Raw genomic sequence first — 20,492 nt, 5'->3', positions numbered from 1 at the left:
CCCAGCAGTTTCAAAGTAAACAAGCCAAGGAAGACTAAGGGAATCATAGCTTGCAAAGGGCATCTGATGTTTTATGCCTGAAACCTGCTACAGATCAACAAGTCCCATGGCCACTTATGAAGCCAAGCTTGTCTCCTTTCTTAAGAGAGCCAACACACAGAAAAGTTCAGTTTCCTTTGTTGAATATATGAGCAAAGGCACATAGTAAATGGAGCCAAAGGATGCTTGCCATGATCGTCTAACAATGTAGATAAAAGAGTTTCTAGGGGGCTTCCCTGGTGGCGCAGTGGTTAAGAATCTGCCTGCCAATGCAGGGGACACGGGATTGAACACTGGTCCAGGAAGATCCCACACGCTGTGGAACAACTAAGCCCATGAGCCACAACTACTGAGTCCGTGTGCCACAACTACTGAAGCCCACGCACCTAGAGCCCCTGCTCCCCAACAAGAGAAGCCACCACAATGAGAAGCCCGCACACCACAACGAAGAGTAGCCCCTGCTCGCCACAACTAAGGAAAGCCCACGTGCAGCAACGAAGACCCAATGCAGCCATAAATTAATTAATTTTATTTTTTTAAAAAAGAGTTTCCAACAGCACAAAAACAAACAAACAAAAAAACCACTCAGACAAAAAACTAGAAACAACCTAAATGTTTATCAGTAGGGAACAGTTAAATAAGTTATCATGCTTCCATACAGTAGAATACAATATAAGGCCCACTGAAATACTGAGATGGACCTGCATGTGCCTGGCAAGAAAATTCCCTGAGACACCTGTGCTAATGAAAAAAACTGGCTGCAGAACAACATGAAGAGCATGACCCTGTTGATGGGTTTGACATACAAAAGTGCCCACGTAAGCAAATGCACATAAAGGAGACCAGGACACAGTCCCCACACTGTGACCACCGCTGCCCCTGGGAGAGAGAATGGAAGAGGAAACAGGGTGAAGGGATTTTTCACATTTTTTGCATATACTTGTATAAACTTGCTTTAAAAGACAAAATAAAATAAAAAAAATTCAGCACATACAACTACCTCAGACAGTTTGTTAGAAGATTTTATTGTGACAACATAAGTTAAATGGACATTGAAAAGTTGTATATAAATGTTAGGTATAAAGTGTTTTTATTGTTTAAAAAGAAGAGGTGCTCGTCTGTTGATCTGAAATTTTCACTCTTCTAACTTACTTAAATCAAGTGTATTCTCCTTAAATTGGCAGATTTCACATACCATCTCCAGACAATTGTATCACAGATAGGAAACTGGGTCTTTCCATCCAAATACAATATTTATACCATCAAAAAGAGTGAATAACAGAGGAATATTTAAGTATTACATGTAGGTGCTTTCAGGAATGGGAAGAAAAGGAGCTTACCTGTTTGGTTTATTTCAATTCGAGAACCATTAGTTATTTTGTCCAACAGCCTTATGAAGCTGGCTTCAAAATCTGTGGGGAGAAAAGAAAACAGATTGGCCTCATGCTAGGTCACCATTTCCAGAGCACATCCCATTCAAGTACTGCAGTGCAGGGTAGGTTACTTCCTGCATCATACCTGGGTTCTTCTCAGGACCTGGGTGGCTCACTGGCTAAGGAATCTGAAGCAGTTGAAAAGCACTGACTAGCATATATATGTTTAGTAGAACTATTAGAAACAACTCAGTTTTCGTATTTCACCAAAAAATAGCAATTCTACCAGCAATCTAATGGGATATTAATTTTAGCAGAATAACACCCACCTGTCCTCCTGACCTCAGCAGTGTGTGCCAAATAAGGGAGAAAGAACAGAAAGTAGGAAAGAGTTTTAAACTCAAATTCTTACTTGCTGCAGAACACCTGACAAGGAAAATTAAATCGAGGACCACCCTTCAGTCTCAGAGGCAGTAAGAGGTTACCGTCTCTCCCATTCAACAAAGCATCCCTGGCTCCTTTCCTCTATCGTTTACTGATCTAGAAGCTATCTAATCAGTTCAGTTTTTAATTTTATTACAAAGGTGCCTGAATATACAGTATTACTGCCACCTTTTTTTAATGCATGAAAAAAGACTGGAAGAAAAAATACAAAGTGTTAGTTTCTCTTCATAGTAGGATTTTATAAGAATTTAGTCTTATTATTTAAATTTTAATGTGTAAATTTGCTTCAATTACTTTTATGAATAAATTGGTATCTAGAATATAAAAGCTGGTTATTCTTTACAAGGTGGGGGAGGGTAGATTTTAAATGTGAAATATGGGAAGGGGTAGAGTGAAGACTCAGGATTAAACATCCTCTGTCCTCCTCGGTAGATTTTACACACACACACACACACACACACACACACACACACACACACACACACACACACACACGCTTTAGCTTCAACCTCCCTCCCATGAACGGGGACAAGGAAGACCAAGCCTTCTGCACTGAAGGCATGGTGACTGCCTGACGCTCTCAGGCAGTTCCTAGTCCTACAATAGACTAGTAGAGTTTGAGAGCACAGACCTTAGAAGTCACCTAAACTGATCCCAAAGGGTGAAGCAGATCGGCTAAGCAATTCCCATCTACCTGCTCTGTTACTTAACACTGTCCCATAACTCCTGTCATAGGAGATTCTGCAATCTGTACAAAGAGCACTGGGCCATAAGTCAGAGAAACTCCCTTAAGTCCTGAAACAAGGCATAATGGCTAATAACAGCAGCTGTGTATTAATGCTTACCTATGTAATCCTTATAACCAGTAAGCAGGAAGTGTTTCCCATTTTACAGAAGGCTGAGGCCCAAGAATGCCCTCTAGCTTGCCCTGGTTAAACAACTGGCAAGTGGCAGAGCCAGGATTTGAACCCAAGCCTGTCCTTCTCCAAAGTCCATGCTCTGAACCACACCATAACTCAGTTTAATCCCTCAGAGCCAACCTCTTCCTCTAGAAAATTATGGTACCTTTCAACTGTAGGCAATGATTTAACTGAAGGACCCTGCAGATGATTTAATAAGTTCCCAGTCTACATTTATTTTTAATGAAATTAGAACAGAATAAACAATATCAGAGTTACATAGTAAGGGTGCTGTTTATGAAATTTTAGTCTCAGTTTTACATATACTTGTATGTGTATTAGGTTGTGGTATAAGTAGCAACACAAAAGTTCAAAAGTAACTCAACTACAAAATCGAACTAGAAATGCTTTCTATGGTCTTTTTATATAGAATATTCTACGTTTTTAAAAAGTAGGCATCATCTATATAACACAATGCCACTTTCTACTTATGTTTACAGAAAATGCAAGGTATTCTGCACAAAAAAGGAAAACTCTTGATTTGCTCAAGCTTTCACAGTGCCTAAATGGGAGACAGGAGCAAGCATTTATGGATAAAGCCGAAGATTATCAACTCCATAGCTTTTACAGATTAGGAAAGAAAAGAAAACAAAACTACTTTAGAAGTAGTTTTTTTGGGCTGTTTTTTTTTTTTCTTTTTGTAATCCACAGGGGCTCTTGAGCATGAACACAATTAAAAATGCCCAGCAGAGGAACATGAGTAGGAAGAGAATGGGCACCTAAACAGACCTCCAGGCAGGACCATCCCCTGGTCACAGTAAACAGGTTCTTCAGAAGCAGTACGTCAAAGAACCAACACAGAGCTAGTTCCAGAATCCTGGTAACAGTGAAGATATAGCTGCATCACCTGGTATGAAAAAGATCTCAAGTTCACCTAATAAGAGTCAGACTGAAGTGTCTAACTTCATTAAGACAAGATGTATAGGATTCCTTGCCCCTTCACTTCTTCAAGACTGCTCCTAAGAGTACAGAACGTCAGATATCTATAACAACATTAGGGGGAAAAATCCCCAAAATAAGCACAGGCACAATTTTACTGGATGGTTTAGGAATACATAATTAGGTTACACAGCTAGAAAGAGAATCAACATGAAGACCATAATGGTCAGGAGACTGGCTACCATTAGGGGCATGGAAGGGAGTGGTGAATGAAAGAGGCACACAGGTGTGCACAATGTTCTATTTCTTGACCTGGATGGGATCACACAGATGTTCATTTTATAATCCTATAAGACTAGTTTTATGTCTTATGAATTTTTTATGTTATTGTATTTCATATTTTAAACAAATCTGTACTATCAGGACCATCAGTTTCGGGATTTTTTAAAATACTAACTCCCATACCTACTGCCCTCCCCGCTTCCCTAGCCCCCAAAGAAGTGAACGCATCATTTCTTTAAAGGGGCTGGTAACTTCTAGAAGACTTAGTGGTGGTCATCAACCCGACCCATTCCTCACTAAGAAAGGCAAAACCATGTCTCCAAGAAGGGGAACAAGAGAAGGAATACAATCTAAAGATCTATACTTTATAACAAGATCTATACTTTAAAAACAAGGATTTTTTTTTAAAAAAAAATCTCAATAAGCAGTTTCACTTAAAAGTATTGTAACGCAACTCAAATTCTAGAAATATTAGTCTGCTTAAATAAATTATGACACATCTACATACCAGAACACTCTGCTGCTATAAAATTAATAAGTATTTTTTAATATACTGATATGAAACATCTCCATAGTATACTGAGTGGAAAAAAAGTAAGATGCAGATGGTCTTTGCAAAAGGAAAAAGTGTGTACTTGCTTATTTATGGGAAAAACAGCCCTGAAAAGAAACACAACAAACCAACGACACTGTTTGCTTCACAGGGAAAGAAGATTGGGAAAGAGACAGACAGACAAACAGAGACAGACTTTGTAAACCATTTTGTTCCCTTTGAATTTCATGTCATGTGTACGCATTTTAAAAAAATACATAAAAATTAAATTGAAAAATACAAATAAAGGTATTATAACAATTTAAAGAGCCAATAAACAATGCTCTCATTAAATAGCCTATGAAAGATATTTATAATACAATATAGCCATTATTTTTTTAAACTGCTTAATTACATAGGGAAATGTTCACACTATATTAAGGAAAAAAATTTTAAGGGATATATACAGTGTGACTTCAATTTCGTTAGAGATAACTAAAAGGTAAGACAGCAAACTATTACCACGTGAAATTAGGAGTCATTATTTTCATCATTAAATCCAAAAAGGTAGAAATTACATATACCCAAGTCTCAGAATAAATTAAAAGATGTCTGCTCACTTGAAAATAAGGTACATATAAAAAATTTACGTATTTTATGTAATTATGCATAATGTGATAGATAATAAATTATATTTTAACTTAAAGAAATATTTACAAAACATCTTTCCTAAATTATGAATAGGTCAAGAAAAATATATTAAAGAGACATATCAATTTTATCAAAATATATGGGGGTCTACAAAAGAAAAACTTACCACTGTAAACACTTTAGTAATTAAGAAAAAGAAAAGCAAGAGAACAATGAACTGAGATTTTAGAAATGGAACAAAATTTCAAGCTAAAAAATAAATGACAATAATAATCTCAAAAGAAGAGATAAACAAAATGGAAAACATAGCAGAAAAAAAGCTAATTCATTGAAAAAAATACAACACAAATCAATATCCTCATTCATTTGTAAAAGGAAAGAAAATGTGAATTAATAAAATAAAAAATATAATTAATACAAAAGATTGAAAGCTTTTATGGTAGACTATTCTCTATTATTTACTGACACATTTGGAATTAAAATGGATGGTTATGTAAAAAGATAACAAATCAAAACCGATAAAACAAATTTTAAAACAGGCACAAAAAGATAAACCCAAAACAAAGGGAATGCGAAAATTTATCAAGTAATAAACAGAAAAGAGCACTGATGAAGTTATTTAAACATAGGTAGAGGAGCTTCCCTGGTGGTGCAGTGGTTGGGAGTCTGCCTGCCGATGCGGGGGACAAGGGTTCGTGCCCTGGTCCGGGAGGGTCCCACATGCCGCGGAGCCGCTGGGCCCGTCGGCCATGGCTGCTGAGCCTGCGTGTCTGGAGCCTGTGCTCCGCAGCGGGAGAGGCCGCAACAGTGAGAGGCCCACATACCGCAAAAAAACAAACAAAGAAAAAAAAAAAAACATAGAGTACATAAATTGTGACGTATTAATAAAATGTAGTATCATGACACAGCAATGTAAATCCACAAACTATCGCTGCGACAACAAAGATGCATCTCACAGAAACAATACAGAATTAAAGCCAGACACACACAAAATACGTACTCTATGACTCCACCTATATAAACCATGGTTAATATTTTAGGAACCTAATCTATGGTGTAAAAAGTCAATTTAATGTTTATGCTGGGGATGGGAGGAAATGGTGTGACTGGAAGCAAGCATGAGAGGGGTTTTGTGGGTTGCTGGTCTTGTTTTATTTGTTGACATGCATAATGGCTACCTGGGTATATCCACTTAGTCATAATTCATCAATTCATTAAGCTTGTGCACTTTTCTTAATGTGTAGTATAATTTGATAAGTTTATTTTAAAAAATCAAGTTCAAAGTAATAACATCTTTTAAAATATGAGAAAAGCAAAGAAACCCAATCATCTCTCAAATTTACCATGATATTAGAAATGTGATTAAATATACCTCAAAAAAACACAGTGTCACTACAAGGAAGAAATAACAATTGAGGGAGAGGCTATCTTACCAATTAAGCAAAAGGATTTCACACACTTTGATTTGACCCCACATTCCCATTTTTTATTTTAAAGCATAATTTTTGACCTGCCAATTCCACATCTAGAACTCTATCCCACAGAAATAGAAATATGCTAGACTACTGCACAAAAAATTTTTTTACTGCTGCTTTACGTATGATAACCATCACTGAAGGTTACTTTTTTGCCCCATACCTTCAAATTTTCCTAGATATTTTATTTTGCTTATGTAAAAACCTGTAAAAGAAGTGAACTCAACAAAGGGCAACTTATTTCTCTGATTTATGCTGTTTTTACCACCTTCAAGTTTCCTATTTGTATCCAATATCTTCAGTTCTAGTCCTTTCCTTTCTCTAACCTAACCTTTCTCTAACCCTAAAGCACTAGAGTATTTCCTCCACCTCAGGAAATTACTAAAGATGCAGCAGGACATTACACAATAATAAAAGGGCCAATCCACCAAGAAGACAGAGCAAGCCTAAATGCACCAAACAACGAAGGTGCAAAATATATAAAACTAAAACTGTTCAAACTGAAAGGAGAACTCAACAATGCCATCAACCAACAGAATCCAATCAACATTTATAGAACACCCAACTCACAACAGCAGAATATACATTCTTTCCAAGAGCCTATGGAACATATATGAAGATAGACCAAATCTTGGGCCATTAAAAAATATCAACAAATTTAAAGTAATTGAAATGAATACAGAGCATGTTCTCCAAACATAATGAAATCAAACTGAAATCAATAACAAAATGGTAACTGGAAAATATACCCACACTTGGAAGTTAAACAACACACTTATAAATAATCCATGGATCAAAGAGGAAGTCTTTTTTTTTTTTTTTTTTTGTGGTACGCGGGCCTCTCACTGTTGTGGCCTCTCCCATTGTGGAGCACAGGCTCCAGACGCGCAGGCTCAGCGGCCATGGCTCACGGACCCAGCCACTCCACGGCATGTGGGATCTTCCCGGACCGGGGCACGAACCCATGTCCCCTGCATCGGCAGGTGGACTCTCAACCACTGCGCCACCAGGGAAGCCCTCAAAGAGGAAGTCTTAAAGGCAAGAAAAAACACACTGAACTGAATGAAAATTAAAACATGACATATTAAAATTTGTGGGAGACAGGTAAACCAGTCTTGAGAGGGAAGTTTATTGCACTAAATGCCTACATTAGAAAAGAGAAAAGGTTTCCAATAATCTGTCTCACTCAACTTAGAAAAAGTACAAAATAAATCCAAAGGAAGTGAAGGAAATAATAAAAATAGCAGAAACAGATGAAATTGAAAACAGAAAAATAGAGAAAAATCAGTGAAACAGATGGCTCTTTAAAAAGATAAATAACATGACAAACCTCTAGCAAGACTGAAAAAAAAAAAAGACACAAATCAACATGAGGAAACAGGGAATATCACTACAGATCCTGCAGACATCAAAAGGATAATAAGGGAATACTATGAACTCTACATATATAAAACAATTTAGATGAAATGAACCACTTCTCCAAAAAACACAAACTACCACAACTCATCAAATGAAATGGATAATTTAAATAGCCCTATCACCATTCAGGAAATTGAAAGCATATTTTTTAAAACTCCCCAAAAAGATATCTCTAGGCCTTTATAGTTTCATTGGAGAATTCTACCAAATGTTTAAAGCACTAAAATCAATTCTACACAATCTCTTTTAGAAGACCAAAAGGAAACTGTTTCCAATTCATTTGAAGCTAGTATTATTATAGTTTAAAATACCAAAACCAGACAAAGACAGTACAAAACAGAAAACTACAAATCAGTATAACTTATGAATATATACCCAAAAATCTTTAACAAAATGTTAGCAAATAAAATCCAGCAATATAGAAAAAGAATTACACACCATGAACAAGTGGGGTTTATTCCAGGAATGCAAGGCTGCTTCAATATTTGAAAATCAATCCATGCAATATACCATATTAACAGACTAAAGAAGAACAATCACATGATCACATCAATTGGCGCAGAAAAAGCATTTGACAAAATACAACACTCATTCACATACACACACACACACACACACACACACAAATCTTAGAAAAATAGGAATAGAAGAGAATTTCAACTTGATAAAAAAAACATCGAAAAAAATATACAGCTAACATTATACTTTGTGGCAAAACAGTGGACACTTTCTCCTTAGGATAGGGAACAAGGTAAGGAAGCTTGCCCTCATTACATTTATTTAACATAGTCCTAGAAGTCCTACCCACTGCAGTAAGGGGGAAATAAAAGGCATAAAGTTCAGAAAAGAAGAAATAAAACTGTTCCTATTTGCAGATGACATGACTGTTTACATAAAAAAATCCCAAAGAATCTAACAACAACAACAGCAAAAACACACACTTAGAACTTTTAAGTAGGGGACTTCCCTGGTGGCACAGTGGTTGAGAATCTGCTTGCCAATGCAGGGGACACAGGTTTGATCCCTGGTCCAGGAAGATCCCACATGCCATGGAGCAACTAAGCCCGTGTGCCACAACTACTGAGCCCATGCGCTACAACTACTGAAGCCTGCACTCCTAGAGCCCACGCTCCACAACAAGAGAAGCCACCACAATGAGAAGCCCGCACACTGCAACAAAGAGTATCCCCTGCTCGCCACAACTACAGAAAGCCTGCACGCAGCAACAAAGACCCAATGCAGCCCCCCAAAAAATGAACTTGTAAGTAAATTCAGCAAGGTTGCAGGACACAAGACAAACATCCAAAAAAAATGAATTGTATTTCTATATACTACCAATAAACACATGGAGACCAAAATTTAAAATTAGATACCCTTTACAATTGCTCAAAAAAGTTGAGCAATTGTAAAGTAAATTACAAAAGTAAATTAACTCAAAAAAGTTAATTTACATTTAGGTGTAAATTAACAAAACATGTACAGGACTTATATGCTAAAAACTACACAATGCTGATGAAAGAAAACAAAGATCTAAATAAATGGAGAGATATACTATGTTTATGAATTGGAAGACTCAAATACAGTAAAGATGGTAACTCTCCCTAAGTTATCATATAGGTTTAACACAGCTCCTGTCAAATCCTAACAAGATTTTTTTGTAGAGATGAAGACAAGATTATTCTAAACTTTATATGAAAAGGCAAAGGAACTAGAATAGCTAAAACAATCATGAAAAATAAGAATAAAGTTGGAGGGATCAGCCTACCCAAATTCAAAATTTATTATATACATATAGTAATCAAGACAGTTGTGGTACTGACAAAGGGATAGACATATAGATCAGTGGAACAGAACAGAGAATCCAGAAAGAGACCCACACAGTATGCCCAACTGGTTTTTTACAAAGGTGCAAAAGTGATTAAATGGAAGAAAGATAGCCATTTCCACAAAGGGTGCTAGAGCAGTTGGACATCCATAGGCAAAAAAAAATGAACATCAACCTAAGTTTTAAACCTCATACAAAAAAAATTAACTTAAATATAAAATGTAAAACTATAAAACTTTTAGGAAAAAAAAGAAAACCTTCAGGATCTAGGGCTAGGCAAACAGTTCTTAACACCAAAAGCACAAGCAATAAAAGAAAACTTTGATAAATTCTATTTCATTAAAACTTTCCCTCTGCAAAAGACCATGTTAAGAGAATAAAAAGACAAGCCATAGAGTGGGATAAAATACTAGGAAACCACATATTTGACAAAGGACTAGAATATGTAAAGAACTCTCAAAACCTAACAGAAAAAGAAAACAATCTTACTAGAAAATAGCAAAAGACATGAAAAGTTGTTTAATATCATTAGCCATCAGGAATATGCAAATTAAACGAGAAGACGGCAGTATACACTAATCAGAATGGCTAAAATTAAAAATAGTGACAACACCAAATGCTGGCAAGAATGCAGAGAAACTGAATCATGCCTACATTGCTGGTAGGAATATAAAATCTCCACTTATCATTAGTATAGTCGTCAGGCCTCCCCCAATTCTAGTTATCAACGACTTTGAGTCCCAAACAATACTGAAATAAAGTATAGGTGCATCCTTGTGGTATAACAAGAAATGTATTTGGTCTTTGTTCCTGGCACAGAGCTCCTAAAACCCCTGAAAGCTCCAGAGCCACAGGAGTCTCTTTTAAGTTATTCATATACAGAGGCCCTTTTGAGCACACCTGACTTTATGCTATGAGTTGACTTAGGGTGGAGCCCCTAGACAGCCTCAGGATGGGGCCAATCACCAGAAAAACCAAATGATTAGAGGATTAGAACTTTCAGTCCTACTCACTGACTTCTGCGGGGGTGGGGGGGTGTCAAGGTGTGCCTAGAGATTAAGCCCCATAAAAACTCTTGAACAAGGAGAGAACTTCCAGGTTGGTTAAAAAAAAAAAAAAAAAATCCACATTCTGGGAGAGTAACAAAACCCCATTCCACAATAACAGAAGCTCCTATTTCAGGACTCTTCTGGACCTGGCCCTATGTACCTCTTCATCTGGCTGTTCATCTGTATCTTTTATAATATCCTTTATTGTAAACTGGTAAACGTAAGTAAATGTTTCCCTGAGCTTCGTGAAACATAATTTTAGCAAAATATCAGATCCCAGGAGGCGGTCTGGGAAACCAGAGGTATGAGTGACCTGGACTTACGACTGCGACTTGTGACTGGCACCTGAGGGGGTGGAGGGCAGTCTTGTGGGATTGAGCCCTTAACCTGTGGGATTTGATGCTATCACCACCGAGACAGTGTCAGAATTGAGTTAAATTTGTAGGACACCAGTGAACATCCACTGAGAATTGGAGAATTACTTGGTGTGGTGAGAAAAACCCACACATCTGGTGTCAGAAGTATTGAAAGTAGAGGATAAAAATAGTTTTCCCTTACAATCCTCCTTTTAGAAGATCCAATTTATGAACAGCCAGATTTATCCCCAAAACAATGTATCAGTTTGCCAAAAGATATTTTACCTTTAAGGATCTCTGTGTGGCACATTTTAAAGGATTCTTTTCATTAAAATTCCACTTACCCCTCCTTTTTCAGAATCTCATCTGCTTAAGACCAAATAACTCCTCTCTCCAGTTTCACAGCGAGGCTTAGTCATGTGACCTACTCAGGGACTTGGGTAGCAGCAGTCCCGCGTCCTAACTGATAAACCAGGGCTCTTGCCCAAGTCCATCATTTCTGTAGTCCCACTTTAAAAAATTATCATTCTTGTGGAATTCTTTCCATATGGACCTCACCTTATCCAGAAAATGTTAACTCAACTGAACCCTGCAAGATACAGCCCTCATGAAACCCAGAAACAGAAGCACTTTGGACAGCTGCTTTATAATCTGAGGAACACTCAAGTCCACCAAGCAGTCAGATGGGAGAACAGGCCTTCCAGGCTGGAGCTGGCTGCCGTCTGTTTCCAGCTCTGTCACTGACTGGATATTCAACTTCACCAGCTATCTTACTTAACTATGTCTTGCCTTTTTTACCTTCAGTAAAACAGCAACAAAAAAAATTTTATTTCGTCCTCACTGATGGAAAGAGTCTAATGAGACAATATAATCCTTCATGTTCCTCAAGAGTGAAGTAAAAATTACACATGTGGCTGCATAATTAATAAAAACCATTCCAGGATCATCTTTCTTTGGGATTCAAATTCTTCTCATTCTTTACAATTCCTCTTTCAAAGGAAGCAGTTTTATTTAAGAGATTAACAAATCTGTCAGAAGTCACAGAGTCTGACCTGTGTCTCATCCCCTTCTGAATCTTCATGCAGTTTTCTTAGTACCTCATGCTGCTATTCCCAACCATTAGGGATACAAGGAAAAGAAAAAGGTTAATAATTAAGTCTAGTAGACCAGGGTTTTTCAACATCAGCACTGATATTTTGGACAGAATACTTCTTTGTGTGGGGAGCTGTCCAGTGCACTGTAGGATGTTTAGTGGCATCCCTGGGCTCCACCCACTAGGTGCCAGGAGCAGCCTCCCAGTTGTGACAACCAAAAATGTCTCCAAACACTGCCAAATATCCCCTGGGGAACAAAACTGCCCCTGGTTAAGAACCACTACATTATACATATAACACACAAATATTTGGAAGCCATCACCTAAAAGGAAACCTTTAGACTGAAAAGAAAACAGAAAAGACGTAATTCTCTTTAAATATTTGAAAAGTTTCCATATAGAAGCAGGAAAAGATTTCAAATATCAGAGAATAGAACTATACCAGTGGACAGAAGCTACATAATAGTAAAATCAGCTCACATCTATTCTTCCTACACGCCAGGCACTGTTGAGTACACTTTCAAATATTATTTAATCGTCACAATAACCCTCTGAAGTCAGTAGTATTGGCCCCACTTTACAGATGAAAAACTGAGGCTCAGGAGGTCCAACAGCTAATAGCAAAAGCAGAACCCCATCTCAAACTGAGATCTAACTGAGCTCAAGCTCTTAACTCCCAAGCTACTATGACCATAACAAATGAAGATTTTACCTCCACATAATAAAGAAAATGAAGAACTTTTTGACTTAAAAGCTGTTTCTTTCACCAACAATGATTCCTGCAGCCACCATCTCAATTCTATCCGTTCAGATCAGAAAATCCATAGAGCTTTCCTTCATAACCTCAGGGGAAGCCTCTGCTCTAACTCTGCTGAGCCCCTTTACAACTTCCTACTTCAAAGTACTCAGGCTACTCTCTCAGCTCTTCCTTAGAAAGCTCCTCAAGAGTGCGGCAACTAGCTTCTCTCATTTACAACTCCACAAAGCCTTGCACATGCTGGGGCTCAATAAACCTTTTCTGAATGACTGTTCCAGAGGTACCACCCCCACCCTCCAAAGCTCACACCAGAGGGGATATTTAAGCAAGCACCTTCAGGAGATATAATTCTTGCACTTGAGCTGAAGATTTTTTTGCAAATGCTGAGTTTTTTCCAACTCTCAGAATCTGAGTCAGGAAGAGTCAGAAAGGAATATGACAGATAAGACAGTCCGTTGGCTACATGTCCAATCAAGCTACCACAGACTCGTTTGACTATGATCACATATCATGTGTCAGGGGCTACATGTATTTATGTATATGTGTGCATGTATATACACTTATACTTACACTTGCGTATGTATACAAAGACACATATATATGTCTATGAACGCCTGTATATACGTATACCTCAGTTCCCTCTTTAGAAATTAAGCAAATGTCTATAGTGTTCCTGAGGCCTTGAATCCAGCCAAGGAAGTCTAAATTAGGAGTCTCTTTTTTCCCCCTAGTATATTAATAAGGTAAGGCAAATAAGGCTATACACAGTATTCCTCATAAAATACCAGCACATGTGCCAACCAGTACTACCTTCCCCAGGTACCAGAGCCTGGTATCTTTTCAGGAAAATGCCAAGTGGCCAAGCCCCGTTCATGTGTGTGGCAGTGAAGAGATGCTCATGAACAGTGCACGGGGGAGAAAGGGAAACATCACTAAATTGTATCTTATGGGCACTATATTTCCATTAGAAATTGCAGGTCTCCAGGCTAAAGTACTTCTATTTCTCTTTTTTAAAAAAAGCTATTCCCAGTGTTCCACAGAAGTAGAAGCCTGTCTTCTTACCACAACCAGCTAGTGGTGAGTTCTCTAGGCTAATTTAGGGGTGAAGGGGAGAGTTGGCTGGGAAGGCCAGAGAGTAGAGCAGTCAAGCAATTGCTTTGCCCAAGGGCCAGACTCAAAATAAAGGCAAGGAATGTTGAGAGGAAGAGCACCTGGCATAAACCATGCTAGGGGTCCCTCAACTTCTTCAGTGTTTTTGAGCAGTACAGTGAGGGCAGTAACAATCATGCACCAAAACAAGCCTTTGTTACTGTCACCTGGTTCCTCTCCATGGTACAGAGGTTCATCTGATTCTTTCCTTCCTAATCTTCTATCTCCATCAATGACATGGCATTTTCCGCTTATGTGCAACCAATCACCATTCAAGAGAAGCAGAAATGTAACCATCCAGAAGGTGCATTCAGACTGATGATGAAATAGGCTGGCCACCTTGTACAGGAGCCAGTGCAAAATTAAACACATCAACAGGGCCCAGAAAGCTTTGAGGACCAACCACAAACCCTCTCCTCCTTCAATTTGCAGATAGGTTTTTCCTTTTTTTTGTTGGACTTATTTTCCCAATTTGGGATAACCAGACAGAAGCTTTTAAATATATGAGTCATTTCAGGGGGCCAGTTGAAACTCGGAGACAAATCAACTTCATATAGGTTTAAATGGGGCCTTATTTTTCATCTATCCACCTTCGCAGGGCAAAAAGAGAACTTGGAAGCCTATAGTTTAGCACTTGTCACCAATCCTTTACTAAAGTCCAGGCAATTAGGCCCATGATTGTTAAAATTTTATCTCAAAGCTCCTGTCCTGCACAAATCAATCACAGCCACTGCTGGAAAAAAACACATAATTTTAAAAGATTCTTTAATCCACACCCAAGGAGATGTGTGGGGGCTGCCGAGAAATCATGACGACAGGGACAGCCGGTGGTGTCCAAGGGGGCAGCTGCTTCTGAGACCTGTTTTGGGACGGGACAAAACCAACCAGTGGTACTTTTCTCTCCAAATTTCTTTCCATCTTTACATCTGCCGATTCACCACATTTCGGTCCAACAAACTGTTTTTCTCCATTGCGAGGTTTACAGCGAGAGCAAGAGGGACTCAAGACAAGCGAGGGGGCGATGTCTGGGATATGTTGCAACACGTAAGGCTGAAAAACGTGTAGCTGTTTACTACCAGCTCCCGGGAGACGCCGAGCGCCGAGCGCAGAAGAGCTCAGCCCCTGGTGCGCGGCCCCGCCTCCCACACAGCCTCCTGCGCGTTCGTTCGGGTGTGGGGGCGACACGCAATGAGCCCTCCCCAACGTGCCCCGGAGGCTCCTTGTGCGCCGGCCCCCAGGGCATCAGCTAGGTCTCCCTTCGCGCCCCACGCCCACGCTGCGCGCTGCCCGCCCCGGAGTTACCTCGGAGGCCGGGGTTGTCGTCTCTGGCCCGAATCTTTCGGATTTTGACAGGGCGCCCGCTCAGAGTAGACAGGACCAGACGCTGGCGCAAGAAGTTGCAGCCCGCGTAGCTGAGGGAGTGCGCCTGGGTCGCCATGTGCACGCCCTCTGCAACGGCGCGGGCGGCCGGGGCGAGGCGACTTTGGACGGGCGCGGGTATCGCGGCGACGGCGGCGACGGCGACAGCGGCAGTGGCGGCCCGGGCTCCCTCCCGCAGCCCCGCAGCCCCAGGCGCGTCCACGTGGTTTGGAACAGGAAGGGAGAGAGACGATACACCGGGTCAGAGGGGAGTGGGGCGGAGCCGGTGACCGCCTCTCCGCCTCCCGGCCCGGCTGGGGGCGGACCCCGCACCGGGCCACTCCGCTATTGGCTGGTGCAGGATCAGGGCGGTGCCCGGGGCGCACCGCTATAGGCCTGCACTGGGGCTAGGCGGTGCCTGGGCCACGCTACCATTGGCCTGCGCTGGAGCTGGGCGGTGCCCGGGCCCCGGCAACAGCGCTTGGCTGGAGGAGCGCGGGACGGGGGAGCGGCCTGGGAGCGGAGGCGATGGAGCACGCCTTCCCCACCAGTTTCCGCGGGGTCTTTCCCCGCGTGGGGGCAAGGGGAGGCGGTGGACTGGGTTTGAGTTTCTCCTACATGCCCGGTACTTAGCCACACTACTTACGGCAACCTCTGGGATGTGTATGCTATTAGCTCCCCCGCCTTTTTCTTAATAGAAGAGAAAACAGGATTGGCGCGCTTTACCCTGTTTCAGACACCGTGCTGAGCGCGCAGCCGGCCCTATGCCCTCGCGCCCGCTGTAATCCTGAGAGGTAGTGCCATTCCCGCCCTACACTTGGGGAAAGACTCGAGGAACATTGCAAGGCTGGCAGTGGCAGCATGCACAGGAACCAAAGTCTTCCAACACCAGGCCATTACTTATGAGACACCAAGCTTTGCCCTTTTCACATCAGTGGCTTCCCTTTACAGCCACTGTGCTTTTTGCCAAGTCAGGTCCTCCCATTTTGCATGCCTCAAAATGGATAGTTGTAATAAATTACACACACACACACACACACACACACACACACAGGTCTTCCCTCTTTCCCATCCTCTTCTAATCTTGCACACCAAAAGCTTCCCAAAGATTGGATTATGTCACTCCTCTGCTCAACAACCTTCAAAGATAACGCAGTTATCTATAAAATGATTACAAACTTGGGAGTCCAATACCATAATACGGTTGGTTTGTAGCGATTCTTGGACAATGTCACCAGATTATGAGTTCCAGAACACATGGGGGAAGAGGGGGTTCTGGAAGGGGTCAGAGCTTGAGTAAGATTAAAGAAGGTGGCTAGCGTTATGTGGGTAAGACTCAGTTATGAGGAACCACTGGAAGGTCTGAACTCCTATAGGGTGACAGGTTATTAGAGGTGTATGTTGAGTTTAACAGAATCAGCCCTGAAGTTCATTGAGGGAGGTGGGTAATCCATGCACATTATTGCCATTTCTTGAGACTTCTTTTAGGAAGTTGACAGTATTGAAAACTCCAGGACCTCTGAGGGCCTCCCTTGAATCCTGCTGTGGAGGATGCCAAAGCAAGGAAAAGAACCATCACACCAGGAGTGTATGTTTTGTATATCATCTCATCTTAATTACTCAACAACCTTAAAAAACAACTAATATCTTCTGTAGCAACCCCTGTCTGTGCCCTGTTCATATCCCTTCAGCTCTTACTATTTTCAGTGCAAACGTGCTTAATTATCCTCCAACAGCACCTAGATCTCTTTGTCTGAGGGTTTTTCCCACCTGTATGGAACTCAGCAGGGCAAAGGTGCTGGGGAATTAATGCCCCGCCCCCCCACCCCCAGAGTCCTCAACCAATGGCTGATGGGAGTTGATGTATAAATATCCCAGCGCCCTTAAACTTTGAGTGAGATAGCTCTGAGACATAGATTCTACAGCGTTTCCCGAGGGACCTTCAGAGATTTTAATCTTCAGTTGCCTACAGCAGGGGTCCCCAACGCCGGTAGCGGTCCGAGACCCATTACTAACAGGGCCGCACAGCAGGAGGTGAGCGGCAGGCGAGCAAGCAAAGCTTCATCTGCCGCTCCGCGCCGCTCGCATTACTGCCTGCACCATCCCGCTCCCACCATCCCCCGTGGAAAAATTGTCTTCCACGAAACCGGTCCCTGGTGCCAAAAATGTTGGTGAGCGCTGGTCTACAGGGGTTACTTGCTTAAGTACCTTTTACTGGCTTCCTTCCCTTCCCCGTATCCTTCCTAGCTCCCTTCTGATATTTCGTGGGATTAATTCTCAAATAAACTACTTTCACTCAAATTATTGCCTCAGGGTCTTCTTCTGGGCACCTCCAATATAAGTTCTGATTTTTAATATTTGAGAACTGAGGTTCAGAGAGAATAAATGACTTGTTTAAAGTGACATCACTAATAAATGGCAGAACCAGAATAAAAACTTTGTCTGCCTCTCTGTCACTGTCTGTCTGTCTCTGTCATCTCATATCTTTGGAACCCTGAACCTCTAATAAGAAGTCTGGCTACCATGAAGCTGCCATGCCAGAGAGACCACAAAGATTTAGTGCCAGCTGTTCCAGCTGACAGCATCAGCTGCCAGACATGGGAGTGAGGAAGCCTTCAGATGATTCCAGTCCCCAGCCAGCCTCTGACAAGTCTTTGGTGTCACCCTAGCTGACACCATATGGAGCACAGATAAGCTATCCTCACTGAGGCCTGCCCAAATTGAGCTAAATAAATGATTGTTACTATTTTAAGCTATGGGTTCAGGGGTAGTTTGTTACACAGTAATAGATAATGAAACTACATATCCCCGAATCCCCTTCCCTGCATAATTCTGGGTTAGCAAACCACAAGAAACATCTTGCATGAGATTTCAAAGGCAAACTTGAAGTCACAGCCACATTTTTTATGTTTGAAAGGTCACTGCAGGGTACCAGGCTGTCTTGCAGCTCACGTAGCTACCTTGTTGGCATGGAGCAGCAGCCAGGCCCAAAGCTCCTCCAGCTTCCACCTGATCCTACTTAGCAACTCCGATTCCTAGGCCAGCTGCGTATCTACCTCCATGACAAAGGACACCATCTTCTGCTGGTCACTCCCATCACTGGAGTCAGAGGCTTGGAGTCAGTGAGAGACTGATGCAAGTTCCAGCTCATCCTGCTGACTTTGGGCTCTATCACCAGGCGCAAAGACGACAGCCTCATACAGACTGTGAAACCAGCCCTCACAATAGCATAAGGTCAGATCCCTACAATAAACCTCTAGTGAGTGGTTCTGCTTTTTTTTTTTTTTTTTGCGGTACGCGGGCCTCTCACTGTTGTAGCCTCTCCCGTTGTAAAGGACAGGGTCCGGACACGCAGGCTCAGCGGCCATGGCTCACGGGCCCAGCCGCTCCGCCGCATGTGGGATCTTCCCAGATCGGGGAATGAATCCATGTCTCCTGCATCGGCAGGCGGACTCTCAACCACTGCGCCACCAGGGAAGCCCGGTTCTGCTTTTCTGTTTGAACCCTGACTAGTGCACAAGCCATTACTGAAAACCTACTGAAATTAAGGCTCTATGCTAAAGGCTTTACACACATGATCTCATTTGGTCCTCACACCAACTACTTCAAAAGTTGGGTTGTAAGTACATAGGGGTTTATAATACAGTTCTCTCTACTTTTGTTTATTTTCAAAATCATCCATTACAATTTTTTAAATCTGCTTATAGATTTTTCTTTCACACTAAATGATAAATGACATATACCTTGCTTTGTAATCACTTCCACAAATACTTGCACTTTAATAATGATAAAAGTGTGCTTGGCTCAGTAGTGGATTTGGGGGCCAGAGTAGAAACAGATTCTTCCCAGTCCATAAAGAAAGTTACTCAGCATCACACTTCTACCCACTCTGCTATCTCATCATCTCCTTTATTCAAATCATAATGGTTCAATGGGCTTTTTCTCACCTCAGCCTGGAACTAATGCTTACACCACTCCAATTTTAGGATGAATGTTTGTGTCCTGTGCTCCTCCTTTGAGCTCCCACAATAACTATTCACAAGTACATTTCTGCATATATATCGTCCTTTTTTAAATTATTTATTTATTTATTTATTTTTGGCTGCGTTGGGTCTTTGTTGCTGCACATGGACTTTCTCTAGTTGCGGCGAGCCAGGGCTACTCTGTTGCATTGTGCAGGCTTCTCATTGTGCTGGCTTCTGTTGTTGCAGAGCATGGGCTCGATGCACAGGCTTCAGTAGTTGTGGCACGCGGGCTTCAATAGCTGTGGCTTGCAGGCTCTAGAGCGCAGGCTCAGTAGTTGTGGCACACAGGCCTAGCTGCTCCGCGGCATGTGGGATCTTCCCAGACCAGGGCTCGAACCCGTGTCACCTGCATTGGCAGGCAGATTCTTAACCACTGTGCCACCAGGGAAGCCCCCATATATATCCCCTTATAACCTCTTGAAACCTGTTTATGTGGCAGCCTACCTAACAATACTTTGTGATCCAGTGAGTGTGAGGACTGTGTCCTATCACTTAAAGCAGAAATCGTCTTATCATTGTATGCCCAGTGCTTAGCACCTAGTAGGTGTTTAATAAGTGTGACTATAATTAATTCTAGTTTAGTAAGTGTGACTATAATTAAAACACACATGGCTAGCCTAAATCAATAAACTCAAACTGTCTAAAACAATGGTTCTCAAACTTTATCATGCAACAAAACTGCCTGGAGGGCTTGTTAAAACACATATTGCTAGGCCTCATCCCCAGAGTTTCTTCAGTACATCTGGGGTAGGGCCTGAGATTTTACATTTCTAACAACTTCCCAGGTGATGTTGATGCTTCTGGCCTAAGGATCACACTTTGAGAA

At 41.3% G+C, this 20,492-nt stretch overlaps 1 protein-coding gene across 4 annotated transcripts in view; it reads right to left on the bottom strand.

Moving 5' to 3' along the window:
* LOC115863861 (tyrosine-protein kinase JAK2) overlaps nt 1-20,492 on the bottom strand; it is a 377,772-nt gene that overhangs the window by 331,788 nt on the left and 25,492 nt on the right. For 2 of the 4 annotated variants that reach the window (XM_060300896.2, XM_030877109.2), the window contains exons 1-2: nt 15,585-15,850; nt 1,380-1,451 (exon numbers count right to left, since the gene is read on the bottom strand). In XM_060300896.2, coding sequence (XP_060156879.1) covers nt 1,380-1,451; nt 15,585-15,720 — 208 coding nt within the window. In that variant the 5' untranslated portion in view covers nt 15,721-15,850. Of the gene's footprint in view, nt 1-1,379; nt 1,452-15,584; nt 15,851-20,492 lie in introns of those variants that run through there. The other 2 variants (XM_060300897.2, XM_060300898.2) reach the window with 1 other exon arrangement.

Source organism: Globicephala melas, chromosome 6 (assembly GCF_963455315.2).
Source record: "Globicephala melas chromosome 6, mGloMel1.2, whole genome shotgun sequence".
Classification (NCBI taxonomy): Eukaryota; Metazoa; Chordata; class Mammalia; order Artiodactyla; family Delphinidae; genus Globicephala; species Globicephala melas.
Note: the sequence above shows the minus strand (reverse complement) of the source record. Positions and strands in the feature narration are given on the sequence as shown.